The sequence below is a fragment of the Curcuma longa genome, chromosome 5 (genome assembly GCF_044706935.1).
Source record: "Curcuma longa cultivar G26 ecotype Majalengka, Jawa Barat chromosome 5, ITB_CL_G26_1.1, whole genome shotgun sequence".
NCBI lineage: Eukaryota > Viridiplantae > Streptophyta > Magnoliopsida > Zingiberales > Zingiberaceae > Curcuma > Curcuma longa.
The window spans coordinates 3,140,991-3,159,739 of NC_133865.1; the positions used below are offsets into that span (position 1 = coordinate 3,140,991).

General features: G+C 32.6%; 1 protein-coding gene across 1 annotated transcript in view; it reads left to right on the top strand.

Annotated features, from left to right (window-relative positions):
* The window catches only part of LOC141829173 (putative sodium/metabolite cotransporter BASS4, chloroplastic), a gene marked incomplete at its 3' end in the record, with an annotated part of 61,163 nt that overhangs the window by 15,030 nt on the left and 27,384 nt on the right, over positions 1-18,749 (top strand). Inside the window, 6 exon segments of the mRNA XM_074716589.1 lie at positions 7,854-7,961; positions 8,045-8,112; positions 14,928-15,006; positions 15,114-15,172; positions 15,260-15,328; positions 18,480-18,593. Of these exon segments, the coding sequence (XP_074572690.1) occupies positions 7,854-7,961; positions 8,045-8,112; positions 14,928-15,006; positions 15,114-15,172; positions 15,260-15,328; positions 18,480-18,593 (497 nt within the window).

Here is an 18,749-nt window from a genome sequence, read left to right on the forward strand (position 1 = left end):
GTTAGAACTTCCACTGCCTAGCCCTGCTAGGACTTACACTATCTAGGGTTCACTCCTCTCTTTTGCTTAAAGTTCATTTCTTCAAGACTTCTTACCACCTAAAGTTCACTTCCTTAGACTTTTTCTTTTGTTTGGAGTTCACTCCTCTAAGACTTTTCACTATTTAAGATTCACTCATTTAGAATTTTTCACTAACTGCTAAGTATCTACTCCTACTTGGACTTCTCACTCACTCCCAAATTTCAAGTTAACTTTGACTTACTTGCACTCTACACTCAACTCGATCAATTGTGGTCAAATTAATTGGTCACCGTTAATCAAATTCCCTTAAACATATTGTTCAAATCAAACTATTAAAACTCTGGAAGCCGATTGCACTAACGATCTTTTCCTTTTTTATTTGTGACAATATGTTTAAGTTAGGATAAATTTGTTAGCCTAACATTTCACGTCTTATGCTTAATTGAAGAATTTTGGTTAACACTCTTTTTCTCCCCTTTTGACATATATTAAAAAGTAATTTTAGGGTTTGACGCCTAAGGTATTGTACCAATAATAATGTTTGGTAAATCATAGTTAAAATCTACCCCCTTAACCCATCTTGAAAGATCATTTTTTGCCAAGTCATTTTGAAAATTATTTTCACAAGTATCTTTTTCAAAATGAATTTGACAAGTATTTTCCAAATAGAAAGATATTTTGAAATATGAGAATAATTTAGAAAATTTGAAAGAGAAGGATAATTTGAAAAATATATTGAAAGAAAGGAAAACATATATGTTGAAAGCATTTTTTTCAAAATTGTTTTAAAAGTTCTTTTGACAAAATTTTTCAATTAAATTTTCTAAATTTGTTTCAACACTTAATTTAAAAAAAAACTTGTTTAAAAATTTAGTCTTTTAAGAGAGTCATTTTCTTAATCTGACACTCTCTTAGGACATCCTTGTTAACTATAAGGGTGCATTTGGTTCAAGTTATCATATATAACTTTGGTTATATGATTACTAGGTAATCACATAACCAAGGTTATGGGGTATGAAACATAACTTAATATTATTTGGTTCAATTTATTTATTTAGAGGGAATAAAATATAACTAGTTTAACATTTACTATATTATTCTTGATTTAATTTAGTTTTAGAATAAATTAAATTAAATTAATAATATTAATATTAATAATATTAATGGTGATAATATATAAAAAATAAATATAATTTATTTATAATTTTTTAAATTTAAAATAAATTTATATATTTTTTAATAAAATAATTTGTTAAAATCATTATTTTAATAAAATAATTTGTTCAATTAATAAATATAATTTTATTAATTTTATTTTTTAAAATTAAAAAAAATAAATAAATATATTAATAAAATAATTCATTAAATTAATAAATATAATTCCTTAATTTTATTTTTTAAAATTTAAAATAAATTATTTCTTTTAAATTTATATGAATTTAAATTAAAATTTATTGAATTAATTAACTTGGTTTCAATTATGCTTCACGGTACATTTTAATTAATTCAGTTTTAAAATCGGAGGGTAATAATGAAAATTTTTTTTGTTAACCTCCGGATTCGCAAAAAATCTTAGGTTGCTAAGATAATCACATTTCCGGGTTATAATACATTTGTTAATATGACGGTGATGCTGCATAATTTGAGAATCGATTATAACCTGAACTAAATAGATAACCAAGGTTATCAACGATAACCCCCAATCAAACGCCCCCTATGGGGTTTAGAACCTATGCATCTAGGGATTTAGGAGATTTGGTTTACGTAAGGATTTAGAATCTAAGTGTTAGGTCAATAATTTTCATAGGTGTATAGCTTTTCGAAATATATATATATATATATATATATATATATATATATATATATATATATATATATATATATATATATATATATTTACATCTAATCACACATAAAATATTATTCAACATCATTACGTAGAATCACTATTTTAAAAATATTTTTAATAAAATATTCCTATAGATTTTTGAAAATCTTTTCTTATATATTTTAAATTTAAGTTTTCCTAATATTTTACCAGTTTTGCTCTCGGTACACATAATACATGATAGCCTTAAGGTTTTGTGAGATAGATTTTTACATGATAGAGTTAAGGTTTTGTGAGATAGATTTTTCAATTTTAATTTAATCAACATTTGTTTAAGGAAGTTTGATCTTGTGTTAGATTTAAATTTAGCTTTAGGTCCGCCAAGTTAGAGTTTTTAGAATAAACTTCCAAGTTGGGGTGAGTCACAATGGATATCATTAAAGTAACTATGTACTTAAGACAAGATTTTCCAAAACATCTAATTCAAGACATTTAATACTAAGTTTTAGTCTAACTAGTCCGGATTGGACTAAGATAACTTTTGCTAGATCCACAAAGCCGATTATACTAAGTAGAATGCTCATGATTCAGTCTATACATGTATTGACAGAGCTTTCCTAGCCTATTATCATCTCAATCTTTTTCGATATCGTTGATTAAGATTAAATTCTTTTGCCCTATATTTGTCCTATCTATGATTTCTAAAATAAATAAATTATTATCTGGTTATATTAGTTAATATATTATCTAGTTATATTAGTTAATATGTATTCTTAATCAGGTAGTTATCAATTAGTCTAATTATAGTTTCCTTAGTTGGATTCTTTCTTTAGAAAGATTCTTAGTTTGTATACAAATAGACCTCTTATGTAAAGGATGGTGAATTGAGAGGAATAAGATTTCTTTTGGTATTTTTCATTCAACATGGTATCAGAGCGTTAGGTTTTCCTCTCCCCATTTTTTTTCCTTTCTTCTCCTTCCGACGCTTCGTTCGTGTGAATGAATCGCGTCCTTTGGCTTTGACGTGATTTGGGATCGGATCAAGGCTCTTCTGGCGCTGGAGGTTGCATTTAGATTTCGACATCTTCACTCCCGTGTTATCAGCACAGTTCACTGTTGCCGCCGTCCAGTCCGTCTGCGCGACTGCCATTGCCACATGAATGCCGAGCTAGCTACGGATTCTTCTTTTCTTTTTTGCTTTCCCTCTCGTTTCCTCGGCGAAACGACGCGGGCGCGGATCAGAAACGTAAGGACGCCGCCGAACCCTAGCATGAGCTCCTCTCTGGTGGCCTGGTGACCTCCTGCCCGCTTCCTCTGCGACTCCTCTTCTTTCCTTGGCCGCGTTGTGTCCTCTCGGCACAGGATTCGCGTCTAACCTCCTGATCGGTGGAGTCGACAGTGGTGTTTGGTGGAGAATCGGTCGGGTCTGCTGTCCAACCTCCCGATCTTTGACGAATCTGGTATTAATCTCTCCATGGCGCTATATTAGTTTGGTCTTTCTTTCGCACGTGGATTTGTATGTACTTTAAATTCTTCTTTTATTTGATTTTCTTTGGGATAAAAGTATGGCTGAAAATAAACCTTCTATTATGACGGAAGTTGTGCCTGTGATGTCTAAAATCATAGATTATAAGTTAAATGGTTCAAATTATTTGGATTGGAGTAAAATTGTTTGCCTTTACCTACGAAGTATTGACAAAGATGGGTATTTTACTGATGACCCTTCTCAAGATGATTCGAGGCAGACATGACTGAGAGAGGATGCTCGCTTATTTCTTTTGATTCGAAATTGTATTGATAGTGAGGTAATTGGTTTGATTAATCACTGTAAATTTGTTAAAGAATTGATGGATTATCTAGAATTTTTGTATTCTGGAAAAGAGAATATCTCTCGTATGTATGAGGTTTGCAAAACTTTTTACCGTGTGGAAAAACAAAATTAACCACTGATTAATTATTTTATGACATTCAAGAAGACATATGAGGAGCTTAAGATGTTGCTGTCCTTTAGCCCTGATGCGAAGGTTCAACAACGCCAAAGAGAGCAGGTGACGATCATGAGCTTCCTTGCTGGCTTATCTCCTGACTTTGAATTTGCCAAATCACAAATTCTCTCCGGTTTTGAGATCTCCTCCTTACAAGATGTATTCAGTTGCATTCTCCGTATACAAAATACTACTTCTATTCCACTTAGTGGTGCTTTGGTGAGTCGCAATACTAATTATGTGCCTAAAAAATTAACTATTTACAGTGGAAACAAAGGAGGAGACTCACAAGACATTGAAACTCGAGTGCCAAATTCTAATGGCATTATATGCAACTATTGTCGTAAGCCAGACCATATAAAATTTGAGTGCAGAAAGCTTCAGTATAAAAATCAGCAAAAACACTTGGCTCATATTGCATCCACTAATGATATCCCTGAAAAATCAGTTCTTATCTCTGGTTAATATTGTAACAAGTTGGACTTGATTAATATTTATGCTCCAACTTGAGGGGGAGTATTATCTGGTTTTATTAGTTAATATATTATCTGGTTATATTAGTTAATATATATTCTTAATTAGGTAGTTGTCAATTAGTCTAATTATAGTTTCCTTAATTGGATTCTTTCCTTAGAAAGATTCCTAGTTTGTATATAAATAGACCTCTTATGTAAAAGATGGTGAATTGAGAGGAATAAGATTTCTTTTGATAGTCCTATGATTTCTAAAATAAATAAATAAACACATGAATAAAAATGCATGACATGTGAAACATGACATATTCAATTAAATAAAGTATGCATGAGCATGACAAGTTGAACATGTCATCAAACAAGTATTATTTCTAATAATATATCAAAATTTTGATTTAATACATTTTGTATTATCCTCGAATGTATCAATTCATTTTGACATATTTTAATTTTTATTAAAGTTTGTTATTTTATCAAGTAAAATTTTATTGATTAGATCTATAGTCATAAGGTACTTGATTATAGTCAGGTTGCCCATAGGACGAAGTCGAGTTGGTTCCCAAGTGGTAGATTTGCCAGATTGCACATGGGTTGATTCGTTGTGTTGACAATCGCGGAAATACCCTCTCATTTAGGGTTCTGTTTGGTACTTGATTTACCTGTCTGTATCTCGCTATGGAGCTGGCGATACTGGACCACTTGAGGTGAGCGAAATGACCTCTTGTCGGATTGATTATAATTAGGTTATGTATTTTAATTTCTTGCTTTGTGTTTGACTTAGACACCAAGTCTATATTTTGAAGGTTTGTAAAATTATTAATAATCTTTTTTAATTTTTTAATTTTATTTTTTAAAAATATTATTTTATTTTTCTAATTTTCTAAAATTTATATTTTTAAAAAATTTTAAAAACTTATCTTTTATTTTTAAAATTCAAAGATTGATTTTTCAAATTTTTAGTTTTTGAAAACTGATTTTTATGATTTTTAAAATTTAAATTCAGATTTTTATCATTTTAAAAATTTAAATTCAGATTTTTATCATTTTAAAAATTTAAATTCAGATTTTTTAAAATTGAAAATCTTATTTTCTTTATTTTTAAAATTCAAATTTTGATTTTTAAAATCTTGAAATTATATTTTTAAAAATTGGTTTTTGATTTTTTAAAATTTTAAAATTTGAAAACTTCTTTTTTGAATTTTAAAATTTTGAAAAATGTTTTTTTAATTTTGAAAATTTTTTATCATCTTTGATTAATTTTGAATTATTTAAATTTGAATTATTAATTAGATTTGAATTAATCAATTCAAAGTTATCTTAATTAATTAAATTTGAATTATTTTTAATCAAATTTGAATTATTCAATTGAAGATTTTGAATTAATTGGATTATCTTTCAGATTAGTGTTTTGATTAGTCAGATAAAGTTTTGTTGATCCGACCAAGGTTCGTAGATGCATCGATCAAACTTTTCTTTGTATTCCATCTGTTCTTTTATACAAGCAAAAAGAAAAAGATGATAAAAAGGATAAAAATGTTAAAATATACCTCTAGCTTGCTCCTTAGGTGGTTAAACCAGTGAAGAACTTCTTGCTCTTATGACAATTTATAGGATCAATTTGACACTAGAGGGGGGGGGGGGGGGGGGGGGGGAATAGCGTATCACTTTTGTTCTTTTTCTATCAAAGTTGTTAGTGGCAACAGAATAATAATAAAGAAACAAAACACAAAAGAAAGAACACAGGGATTTTAGTTGGTTCACACCCTCTGGTGCTACATCCAAGGTATGCGCTCAAACATGAGTCCACTAATTTCTTTCTCCTTTTTGGAGGCAGAGAAGCCTCTTACAACTTCAACAAGTTCAAGCATAATCAAAATAATGCGAGTAATAATAATGAAACAAGACAAGCAAACAAATCTGGTTTGAAGTTCTGAGTGCCATGACACCTCTCCTGGCGCTTCCTGGATTAAGCTAGCTGAACTTGGAGCACTTTCTGAGCACAAGAACAAAGATGGATGATTGTAGTTGTTGATTGAAGATGCTGCATCGACTCACCTTTTATAGAACTCGATCGACACTCTTTTGGTCGACTAGAAGCTCCTTCGGTCGATTGGATATCCGTTGACTCAACTATAAACTCGATCTTCTTTGGATTAAATTTTGGCTTTTTGGTCACCTAGAAATTGGTCAAAACTCATCCGTTAATAGAATTGCTCGGAGATAATCAACCTTCATTTTTGGTCGTCTGTAGCTCTTCCAGTCACCTGGAGCGTTCTGGTCACCCTGGAAGTTGTTCTAGTCACTTAGAGCATTCTGGTTGCCTAAATAGTTTAGTCCATCAAACTTGCTCTGGTTTCCGATGTAACCTCTAACCTAGCCTCTGGTCGTCCAGTTTAGCTTCTTGCACGTAAACAACATGCAAAACAATAAGCAAAACCTAGTACTTGATCTATCTTACTTACTAGGTTTCATTTGCTAAGTGTTCAGCTCCTAGTTGATCCATTGGAACTTTTATTGTCAAATATTCAGCTCTATTCTCTTGGATTTAACCTAGTTCCCAACGTGGTCTTCCATCGCTTAGCCCCGCTAGGACTTCCGTTGCCTAGTTCCCAATTAGGTCTTCTATTGCTTAGTCCGGCTAAGACTTCCACTGCCTAACCCCGCTAGGACTTACACTACTTAGGGTTCACTCCTCAAGGATTTTCTCCTTGTTTGGAGTTCATTCCTCTAAGACTTTTCACCACCTAAGGTTCATTTCCTTACGATTTTTCCTTTGTTTGGAGTTTACTCTTTCAAAATTTTTCATCACCTAAAGTTCACTCCCTTAAGATTTTCCATCAATTGTCAAGTATCTGGTCCTACTTGAACTTTTTACTCACTTCCAAACTTCAAGTCAATTTTGACTTGCTTGGACTCTACACTCAACTCGATTGATCAAGTTATTTGGTTACGCTTACTAAATTCCCTTAAACATATTGTTTAAACCAAACCATCAAAACTCTAGAGGCCAATTGCACCAACAAGCTTAATGCCCCTATAGTTCTCACAATTTTGTATGTCTTATTTTTTTTACAAAGGTTGACTAAAGCACTTATCCTCTATTGGTCAAACATTTTCTTCAAATATCATTTCAATATTAGGTTGAATAACTTCCGTAAGTCATTTAATACCCTACTTCCCTAGATACTTCTATACCTTTTTCTTAATATCATACAATCCAATTGCTTTTTTATTTTGAGCCTATTTAACGCCTGTTGCTTTTTTATTTTGGTTCCTCCTACATATAGATAGCATTTTAGACAATCTATAATGTGCCGTTGCTATTTCTGTTTTAACATATTGAGTGCTTTCTGGTTTTGTTGTAATCTCCTTCAGTTACATGGATGCAGATGGTTGTATCTTGTCTTTTGTTGCTATATCACTTCCTATGCCCATGCATTAATTTCTCTTTAATTTGGTAATACAAGATTCCATTTTGAATTACATCTGTTATGCTTCTATAAAAAACATTCAGTCTAATCCCTTTCTCCTTGCTGCTTTCTACAGCTCTGCTAAGTGGGATAGCTCTTGGACTTGCAAATCCAACTCTTGGCTGTGTTGCACATAAGTTCTCATTGTCCAAATTTAGTACCTTTGGTATATTTTTTCTTTCAGGTGAGCTGCAAATAATGGAGTTTGTTCTTCTTTCTACTAAGCTAGTTAGAGAGTGCTTCTTGAACACCTTCTTTGTAATATAGGGATTATGTTGCACAGTAGAGAGCTTGGTGCAGCTGTCGAAGCTTGGCCTGCAGGGATTTTTGGGCTAGTATGATCTCATTTTGCTTCTGTGTATTAGACATAAGGTTCTTGCTTGATTTTATCAGAATATTATGTATTAATTTATAAGAAGCTAAGAAAAACAACCTTTTTGTTATCATCATCTCATTAGATAGTTATGCACTTGTGAAATGGGTTAGTACTAAATATATTTTGTACTTTCATCTTGGACAAGTTTATCGTGTCTTTCATTTATCTTTTCAAGGCTTAAAATATTATTTTATATGACCATGGCAGAGTTTTGATCACTAGCATATCATGCAACACACTTTAAATCATTCTAAGATCTCATATAAATGAGTTTTGATCTATAGTATTTTGCATACTTACCTCTTAATATAAGCCTATAACACTTAAAATGCCCATTAAATTAAAATTTTAGAGCAACAAATTACAAAAGACTAACAAACTTCTCATCTTTTAATTATACTTTCATAATAGCAAAATGAGTGGCATGAATCAGATGAGAATGTATTAGTTGTGTAGTTTCCTACTGAGATAATCTTATAGTTTTCGTTCTAGTGTGACATCAGGGATTCTAGAATTCGTCAATTGTTATTTGCTTCATGCAAAATAAAAGTGATTTATGGTCTTAAATTTCATGTTATAATTCTTGATACCGGACCCCCGGATAGATTGGGTCTTAGGGGCTTGACACCTTAGAGATGAATGGGCTGGATAACTGTAACGACATGAAGGCTTCCATGGGCCCGATAAAAGACCACAGGCTAGAATAGAGAGTAAAGAGGGATAGTCGCAACCAATATGCAACAGATATGGATATAGTCAATGGCGGAGCCAGGATTGCCGATCTACCTAGGTTGATCTCAGGTCCCAACTTGTCTTCTTTTTTCTCACCGTCAACTCATCTAACATCCTTCTTCTTCCTAAGCTGTCTTCTTTTCACCCACCGTTGACTCACCCGACATCCTCCTTCTCAACATCATTGGCCGTTGTCGGCCCTCGGACTAAAGCAGAATAACACATGGCTCCGCCCTTGGGTATATATACCATGTGGCATACCAACAATCTGCTCTGATCATGTAATGAACATGATGAAAAATAACTAATACTAGATATATGGTCCTCTAGTAATTTTTAATTGGATCAATAAACACCAATTGGTTCCTGATCTGTTTGATTTTTTTGGACTAGGCCAACTTTATTTGGTCACCGAACCTTATCTTTCTGCAACTTTGATAACTCATCTTTCTTTAACAAAATAAGATGTACTACTCCTTTCTGTAGATATTCACAATACAAAAAAGAAAGAAAAGAACAAAGCTTCATTGCTCTCCAAGTCAATTAGGAGCGGTAGTATGTTATGAAGATCATACAAATTGCTTACTTGTGATAAGTAGATGGTAAAGATCCAGTCTTCATAGCAACTCAGGTTTAGGCTAGTATTAGATGAGCTAATTAACAAGATAGGTAATCAATAAATATGAAAGTGCACCATGTAGTCCCATACACTTATTTGTGTTTCTTTCAAAAATGAAATTTGGTTGCATTAATGTATCAGTGTGATTCGCATCTTCTTTCCATGCGTCGAACAGAGAAATCAAATAAAAATGATCAGACAGCTAAAAGAATAATTAACATTCATCTAATAGAGAATCTAAAGAAATAGTTAAAAAGGAAAGAAAATTAATAACAAATAATAAATTTCTTTCACAAAATCAATTTCTATGTAAAGGAAAAAATTCCTACCAATTTATCCAAATTGAACTGAAACACTTCTCCAACTAACACCATCTTTTTTGTTATAGAATGTTTTTCTGTTGTACCTCCAACAATTATAATTGAATTGATAACATTAACCCACGCAAACTCTATGTTAGAATCTGGTTTGGGCATGGGCAGAAGTTCCTTCCATTTCATGTCATTATCAAGCATGTAGACATCACTGTACACAACCTGGATAAGTAAGAATAGAATTTGAGGAATATGAAAATAAGAGTGCTAAACTAAATAACTGCTAAGAAAGAAGTCACTAGCTGAAAAACATGGAACACTATAATATAAGTGTTGCAACGCGAATACCATGCCAGTAAATTCAATCCCACCATTTTAGACATGATTTTGAATAAAATACATCAAAGTTTATAAAAATAAATAAACATTAAATGATCCTATAATCTTTAATACTTGAACTCATTTTTCCTTTTGAGCCCATGTCTGACATTTACACTCTAACTGGGCACTAGGTATTTTTCTATATCACATGTAAAATTCACTAGGTATTTTTCTCGATCACATGTAAAATTCAATTAGAAACAATCACATCGGGCACTTTCATCAATACCCATGTTGGATACTCCTATTGAATACAAATAACAATCTACAATGATTTTTTTTAAAAAAAAGTATTGACTTAAGAATGATAACTAACCTCACTTCTTCAGACACATTTGAAAATTGGTGATCCAGGTTTAGTCATAAAATCACCCTCTTGATGACCAATGATAATAAGTTGATCATTGGCAACAATGCAGACCCTGATTGGAAAAAAATATTTAGGTTAGATTGAGGATTGTACCATGATAATCATAACAATGTAATTGCAGAACAGAATCTTCAATACCAAACTAAGCTGTGTTCTAGTGTGCAATGTGCATACCTTCAATACCAAACTCCAAAGATACAAAGATGATCCATATATACATACTATTGAAGTTGTGATTTACGATTCTTCAAAGTATAATATTCATCAATTATAGAATCTGAATCAATACTTGAAGCAAACTTCTCTCTCAATGTAGATAATCATAGAATCTGTCAGAAAATTCTCTCCCATTTTATTACGAAGAACTATTTTAACATGCTTCATAGCCGAAAATGCATGCTCTGTAGTTGCCGTAGAAACAGGCAAAGTTAAAACTAGACGGATCAACTTGTCGATCAAATTATAATATTGTAATTTTTTGTTTCAAATAAACCTCGGCACAATTCTGAGATAGTGGACATTTTTTAAAAATTTTCATGACAAACTACATCGAGCTCATAATGTTGTAGTTGACACCTCAAATTATGCATTTCCTGTTCAGTGAAGTCCATAGGATAATACTTCTCAGCAAGAGTACAAATCTTATCAATGTTGAACCATTTAAAATTATCTTTTGGATCCAAAGCAGAACTAAGTATAAGAAGTTCGATTGTCTCATCATTGAATCTAGAGTTTAACTCTTCCAACTGAAAATCTATTGCAACATTAAATATATCATAATGAAAGTGATGCTCAACTGTGATGGTATCCTTTTGCTGGCATGAACGATTAAGATGCTTATAACGAGCACTCATCTCCGGAATATCAACATCCAATCTTATGCAAAATGATTTGACATATGAAAGAAGAATATCAAAACCATCATTTCTCAATGTTAGGAGAAGTGCTTTAGTTGTAGAGACTAAATCCATTGCATTTATGATATCAAGAGACTTTTGTTGCAAGGCACGACAAAGTAAATCTGTGATCCCTATAATTTTATGCATCAAATGCAAAATAAAAATGAAATCAAAAGACTTCATCACTATTAAGGAACCACCAGCTTCCCCACGTATCGAAGTAGAGGAACCATCAGTGATAATACTTTCAAGCACATTAATAGTTGCATCATACATATCTATTAAATCACAAATAGAATCAAAATGGGAGCTCCAACGAGTAGTTCCTGCTCGATGCAAAGTACCAATCTGATTAGCTCCTTGCCCAGTCTCGCGCTCACCGACAACAACAGAACGTGCAATTTCATTAACTTGAGCAGATTGTAACTCAGTAGTATTGCGTTTGGAAGAAGATGTAGCAAGATTAACAATAGTTGTCATATTCGAAAAGAAAAGCCATATAGAGATCTCCTTTTCAGCAGCTGCAACTAACGCTAACTGGAGTCGGTGGGCAAAGCAATGCACATAATATGCATAGGGACAGTTTTTAAGAAATAAAGCTTGCAATCTATTAAAAGCACCACACATGTTGCTAGCACCATTATACCCTTGACCTTGCATATTATGAATTTCTAGATTATATCTAGTGAGGGCATCACATATTTCTTTCTTAAGTGTTGCAGCTATGGTATCATGAACATGCACAATTTGAAAAAAAAATGCTCTCGCAAGAAACCATATACATCAACAAATCTCAAAATTATAGTCATCTGTTCTTTGTTAGATACATCCTTCGCTTCATCCACCAAAATACAAAAATTTAGAATCTCCAATTTCATCACGGATTTTATTTCTGACTCTGTTACTAATAATATGTAAGATTTCTTTTTGAACTTCTGGTGAGGTATACTTTACATTTTCCGGAGCTTTCTCTAAGATAACATCGCCAATATTAGCGTTCTATTTTCCCAAAAGTTTTAGCATCCATTTTCCCAAAAGTGAAGATTTCATGCATCTCAATCCACATGCTTGAAATTACCATGATTTTGGGAATTTGAAGATTCATCATGACCTTTCAATTCACAAGTCTTAATCGATTTTTTTGAATTTGTTCAGAAAATTCTCGATTCATAACTTTATTTATATGTTGAGTTACATTCATCACATCAACAATAGATTTTGCAGATTTATTATGCACCGAGTTAGAACTTCCCATGTGAGACAAAAAGGCACACTTGGCTCCATCATTAACGCGTTTCCAACTTTTAAACCCTTCAACTGTAAATGCAGATTGTTGTGCTTCACTTGATTCAAACAGATAACACGGAAAATAAAATACTGCATCTTTTGAAGGAGAGTACTCTAACCATGAAAATTTTTTAAACCATGTATATTGAAATCGATGATGTTGCTTTCCAAATTCAGACCGTGGGTACTCTTGTAATTTAGGTTGATATGACCCCATTTTGATATAAGTTCGTCTAATTTCATCACGATAATTAACAGGATGTCGCCACATTGAAATACACAATCTAGGATCCCGTTCAAGTGAAGTTTCATTAAACTCAACTCTTTGAGATTTAGAGGGAGGTTCGAACTTTTCATTAGGAATGGATGTATTAGTTTCAGTTCTCTCGGATGATAAAGGATTATCAATTCTTGGCTTAAAGAATGATAGAATATTGTTTCCCCTTTTTCTCTCTTGATTTGACATTAAAATAATCTAACACAAATAAATTTTGACACGATCACCTTAGAATCTTATAAATTTTAAAGAACGATTTCTAATATAAATTTCATCTTTGCCTATATAGATTCAACAATAACAATAGTAGTTAAAATTCAACAACAACATTATAAAATTATTATTTATTCAATTAAAAAAATATTAAAAATATTTATAATTGTGTTCTTCAATATTCCACGTAAGAACGATTTAAATTAGTAAGATTTTAAAAGAGTAGAAAACAATTAAGAAATTGATTAGTTTAAATTCTGCATAAAAATAATATTAGTAAAAAAAATAAAAATATGTTGCCCCCTTTACAAAGCATAACCATGTATTAAAAATTAAAGCTTAGCAATACATCCTGTAAAAAATCTTCAATTAACTCTAATAATGCATTAAAACTTTGATTAGATATGCATTTTAATCATATAATTAGGTAGTTAAGTATGCATTTCAACTGTGATAAAAAAGAAAGAATTCAATCCATAATTAATCTTGGTATCAAAGTAAAATCGTGCAGAAAATTAAAATGAAGATAGTAGTTACTTGCACTTACAATAGTTGCAAAGCAGTAGAAATTACGGAGCAATCGTAGAAGAGAAAAAGAGTGATCGACAGAGCAATCACAATTCACAAGAGCAATACTAAAATCGGCATAACAATCACAGAAGAAGTTAACTTGAACGACGAAGTGCAACAATTACGGAGCAATCGATTACCACAGTCGTGATTCACAATCATTGAAGAGAAATTCAATTGTTGTTAAATTATAAATAGTACAAAAGGTAATATCAACATATCATACATACAAGTAGAAATAATTTTGTAAGACATGCAAATAGGAAATGATGAAATGTTGGATGGTGAAAAAATGTCAATAAATTTTTGTAGGATATGCATACAATAACAATTTTAATTTTGTATAATAATTTATCTATCATAAGAAAATACCTATATTTCTGTGAGCAAATATATATCTCTCAGAATCAATAGTCACGCCAATTGCAATCGCTTATAATAGTCGTGATTTACAGAAAGAAAACTCGTAAGCAATCATAGAGCGGAACAGTGTTGGAAGAGTATGAAGAAATCGAGCGGTTGGGCGAGTGAGGAGGAAGAAGAAATCACGGCGGAAGAAAAAATTGCGTGAGGATTAGGTCAGGCGGCGGGGCAAGTGAGGAGGAAGAAGAAACTGCGGTGGAGGCGGCAGGGTGGGTGAGGAGGACGGCGGAACAAAAAATCGCGCAAGGGTTAGGTCGGGCGGCCAGGCGAGTGAGGAGGAAGAAAAAATCGTGGCGGAAGAAAAAATCGTGTGAGGGTTAGGTATTTTATTTTTTCTAAATTTCCTTCCGTGACTTTTGTTAAAAAAATATTCTCTTTCCTTAAACCGGGCTATATACTAAAAAAAATCAATTATTAACTTAAAATTTTTTTTACCCGGGCTGCGTACTTAGATTCAGATTATTATTATAAAAAAAATCGGTAGATAACTTAAAACTCTAAAAAAACATTACCCAGGCTACAACCCGGATAACGTATTACGTGCCTTTGCCTTTGGATATTGTCTTTTTGAGTTAACATTTTAAACACTGATGTGGGACTTTCATCTGCTCATCAACTCATTATTTTTTGCTTTTAATATCTATTCGGCATCATTAATTACCTTTTGTTTTGTTTGTATGTCTTTCTAGGGTTCAATTTTGTTGCTAACTCCTTTTTTCTCAAGGCTTGTTCTACAAATTCAGCTGGCACCTTATGAATTGATCACTGGTGATTCAAGTTGCTCGTGTAGATTTTGTTAAATTTATTTTGGTTGCCAGATTGCCCTCCTAGCGACTTCATTTACTCAATTGCTTGGTTAATATATTCTTTAATAGGATTGGCTGCCTTTTGTTGCATGCCGACTACGTTATCAAGTGGAGTTGCTTTGACACAGGTTAGTCTTCCTACTAAACTCTTTACTAATCTTATGATGTCATTTGAAGTATTTAACCATATGATAATAATGTGGTATCTTATGCAGCTTGTTGGTGGAAATACTGCTTTGGCTCTTGCAATGACAGTGCTCTCTAATTTGCTAGGTATTCTTATTGTGAGTAATGTTTCTCTTTCTCAAATATATCATGGCATCCTGTGATTATAGGTTTTTTTATACTCGCATATGAAAATTATGCAGAACATAAGCTAAGCCATTATATTCTTTCCACCTGTTCCATGTCCAAGTTTGCCAGAATTGTAAAGACAACAACAGTCACATAAGCTACTTTTTTAGTTTACTTTTCATGTATTGCTATAGTATATAAGGTGCATGCACCAAAAACCTCTTATTGAATAACGTTGTTGTCATTATTTCCTCCGCTTTCACCTTAGATCAGAGAGTTAAATCCCCTTCTCGAATCATTGTTGCCCCTTAGCCTTGAGGAGGAATACCATCATCACTACCAAGGTTCAAAATCTCGTGCCGTGCCGAAATTTCGGTCTTTAACTAGAGCGATGATTTGATGCATGGTGCCGATAATGGATTGGAGTTGAAGAAAGAAGATGAACCATAGGAAGGAAACATATAGTTTTAAAATTTGTACCATATCGGATGAAACAGTTAAAATGTATCATTCTAGTAAATTACTAAAATTTGATACCACTCAACACAAATAATGTCTCCTTCCTTTGCTTCATTTCCGTCCTCCTTCAACCTTTAATCTATCATCGACACCATACACCGAAGCGTCGATATGATACCGGAATAGTATCCAATCAAAGATCAAAACTATGCAACTATTCGAAATTTTGAACCTTGATGCTTTGTGGTATTGAGTTTGGTGATTTATTAGAATGATACATTTCGACCGCTTTGCTTGACACGGTACGAGATTTCAAACCATGATTACTACAACAAAAAATATTTTAATGGCAATAAATTTTCTCCCAATAATATACTAATTTATTGCTGAATGTTTTGGTGATAACAATTTATCACTATACACAGCTGGCCAAAATTTTCATAAATTAAACTATTAATGATATTTTTAATTGCTCTAAATGTGACATTTATGTTAATTTTACATCACTATATTCTGTTGGCCTAAGTTGAATGATTAAAACTATTAATGATAATTTTAATTGCTCTAAATGTGACATGATAATTTTTCATTGTTATATGTGTAATTAAAACTGTTTTAGTGTTTGCTAATTGTGATTTCTATGTTGATGTATTTTCTCAAGGAATTAGGCCTTGAGGCTATTTTTTTAGTTTTGGTCATTGTAAGAAAATGTTGCCGACTGATTATATGTGAAAAATGCTCTTTGTAGGTCTCCTATGAAAAAGTGCAAGGACAAAACATTATCTCCTAAATAATTAGCATGCCCTATAATTTTAAAATTTAAACTAATGAGTTTTGTTATCTTGTACGCTCATCCATGAGCAATCCGTGAGCATTTAGTGTTATTTTTTTTAAAAAAATTTTCGATTCCTTAAGCCTAAATCCTAAATCCTATTATTTTTTTAAAAATAACACTAAGTGCTTACGGATGGGTGTGCATGGTAACATTTCACTTAAACTGATATTTAAATTAGTTGGTAAGTTAGACAAATAAATATAGGAATTGATGTGAATGAGTCATGAGATATATAAGTCTAATGAATAAGTATACGGTATATTGTTATCCTTGAGTTTACAAGGTGCATTAGCATATTCTTTACAATGATCCTTAGTTAGGTTAATCATTCCCCTAATATCAATACCTTCTCTCTGCGCACAGAATTTTAAATTTGATACAAGTTGGCAAATGAATTAAATCAATGTACTGACAAGATTTGAACTTAGAAGTTACTATAAATGGATAGATGCCTGCACATGTCTTATTAGAACTATCATAAGTAAATTTTATCAATTTGCAAGTATGGTTAGCTACTTAGCTGTCAGGTGCACGGATTAAAATTTCAAGCCGTATCGCACGATATGGATGAAATTTTTCGTTCCGCCGCGGTACCGACACTGGCACAGCACCAGCACTGCGGTTTCGTTCGGGAAACGTTGCCAGAGGCGGCGCGCGGGCCCGGGTGTCGCCTTCGCACGCGGGCAGCGCGCGACGCGCGATTTTTGGATTTTTTTTTAACTTAGGGTTTAATTAAGTTTTAATAATCAACTCCTAGTTATAGTTCGGGATAATTTAAATAGGTTTTAATAAAATCTATAAAATTAACTTATTATTTTTAAAAAATATTTTAGTTTTTTATTTTTAAATATTTATATTAAATTTTTTATTTTAGTTAATATATTTTATATTTTAAAAATACTGAAACTGTACCGGCACGGTATGATACGGTACCGAAACTGTATCGTTCCGGTCCGGGACCGAAACCTCGGCACGGCTCGATATTTTAAACCTTGGTCAGGTGTCTCCTTTGAAAACTAAGCAAAGAAAGGATTATGAGGTACTCTTTGGGAAGTATAATTAAAGTATCACTGGGCAAAAATTTTAGCCCTACAGATGGTGCCACGAGAGACTTTGACTTGGACTTCAAGTGATCATTGATAGGGCTTTTGTAGGTAAGCGACTTCCCTCCTCTTGTGCTCTTCTTCCTTTCCTCATTTTCTTTGTCCTCCTTGGTACCTCTAGTACCATGTGTAAACATGCTTGGTATGGCATGACATAATGTTATTTGGATGGGACCAAAATGTTGGCTCAACGAGATTTCAAACAAAAGAATGAAAGATATCATGAAAAGGGCAGTCCGGTGCACGAAGCTCCCGCCATGCGGGGTCCGGGGAAAGGATCCATTGTACGCAGCCTTACCTTGCCTTTGGCAAGAGGCTGTTTCCAGGATTTGAACCCGTGACCTCTAGGTCACATGGCAGCAACCTTACCGTTGCGCCAAGCTCCCCTTCAAATCAAATTCACATAGGGAAATATTTAGAATGTAATTAATCAATAACCTTTATATGTACTAGCATAGAGAGAGGTTGAGAAAATGAATATTTTCTTCATAGTTAATTCTCCATAGTTTCCTTAATTCCCCATAGTTTCTATGATCAAATGTATGCATTGATTAATTTGCTATTGTTATTTTTCATGTATTCAGCCTTACATTAAGATGTACTGGTGCGCTCAACTTTTTGCTACTGAAAAGTTACTCTTGTTCTTGATTGATATTTTTTCATGCCCTCCCATTTATGTTAATTCTAAATTTAAATCTTTATGTTGTTGGTTAAACATTCAAAACTACCATTAAAATGTCACAGGTCCCATTTTCACTTTCAAAGTTGATAGGAGCAGGAACTGGGGTATCCATGCCTACTGGACAGTTATTTAAGAGCCTTGTTATGACACTTTTGGTTCCGCTCATTCTTGGAAAGGTTCGTAAAATGATGTTTTATAACTTCAAAAGAAATTGATTTAGTTCTATTGTATAGATATATGCTTTTCATTTTTTTTCATGCTAATAAATACCTGGAAAGAAAAAAAAATCTTTTGCTCTCATGTCTACCTGCTGTTGGTTAACCACGTACATC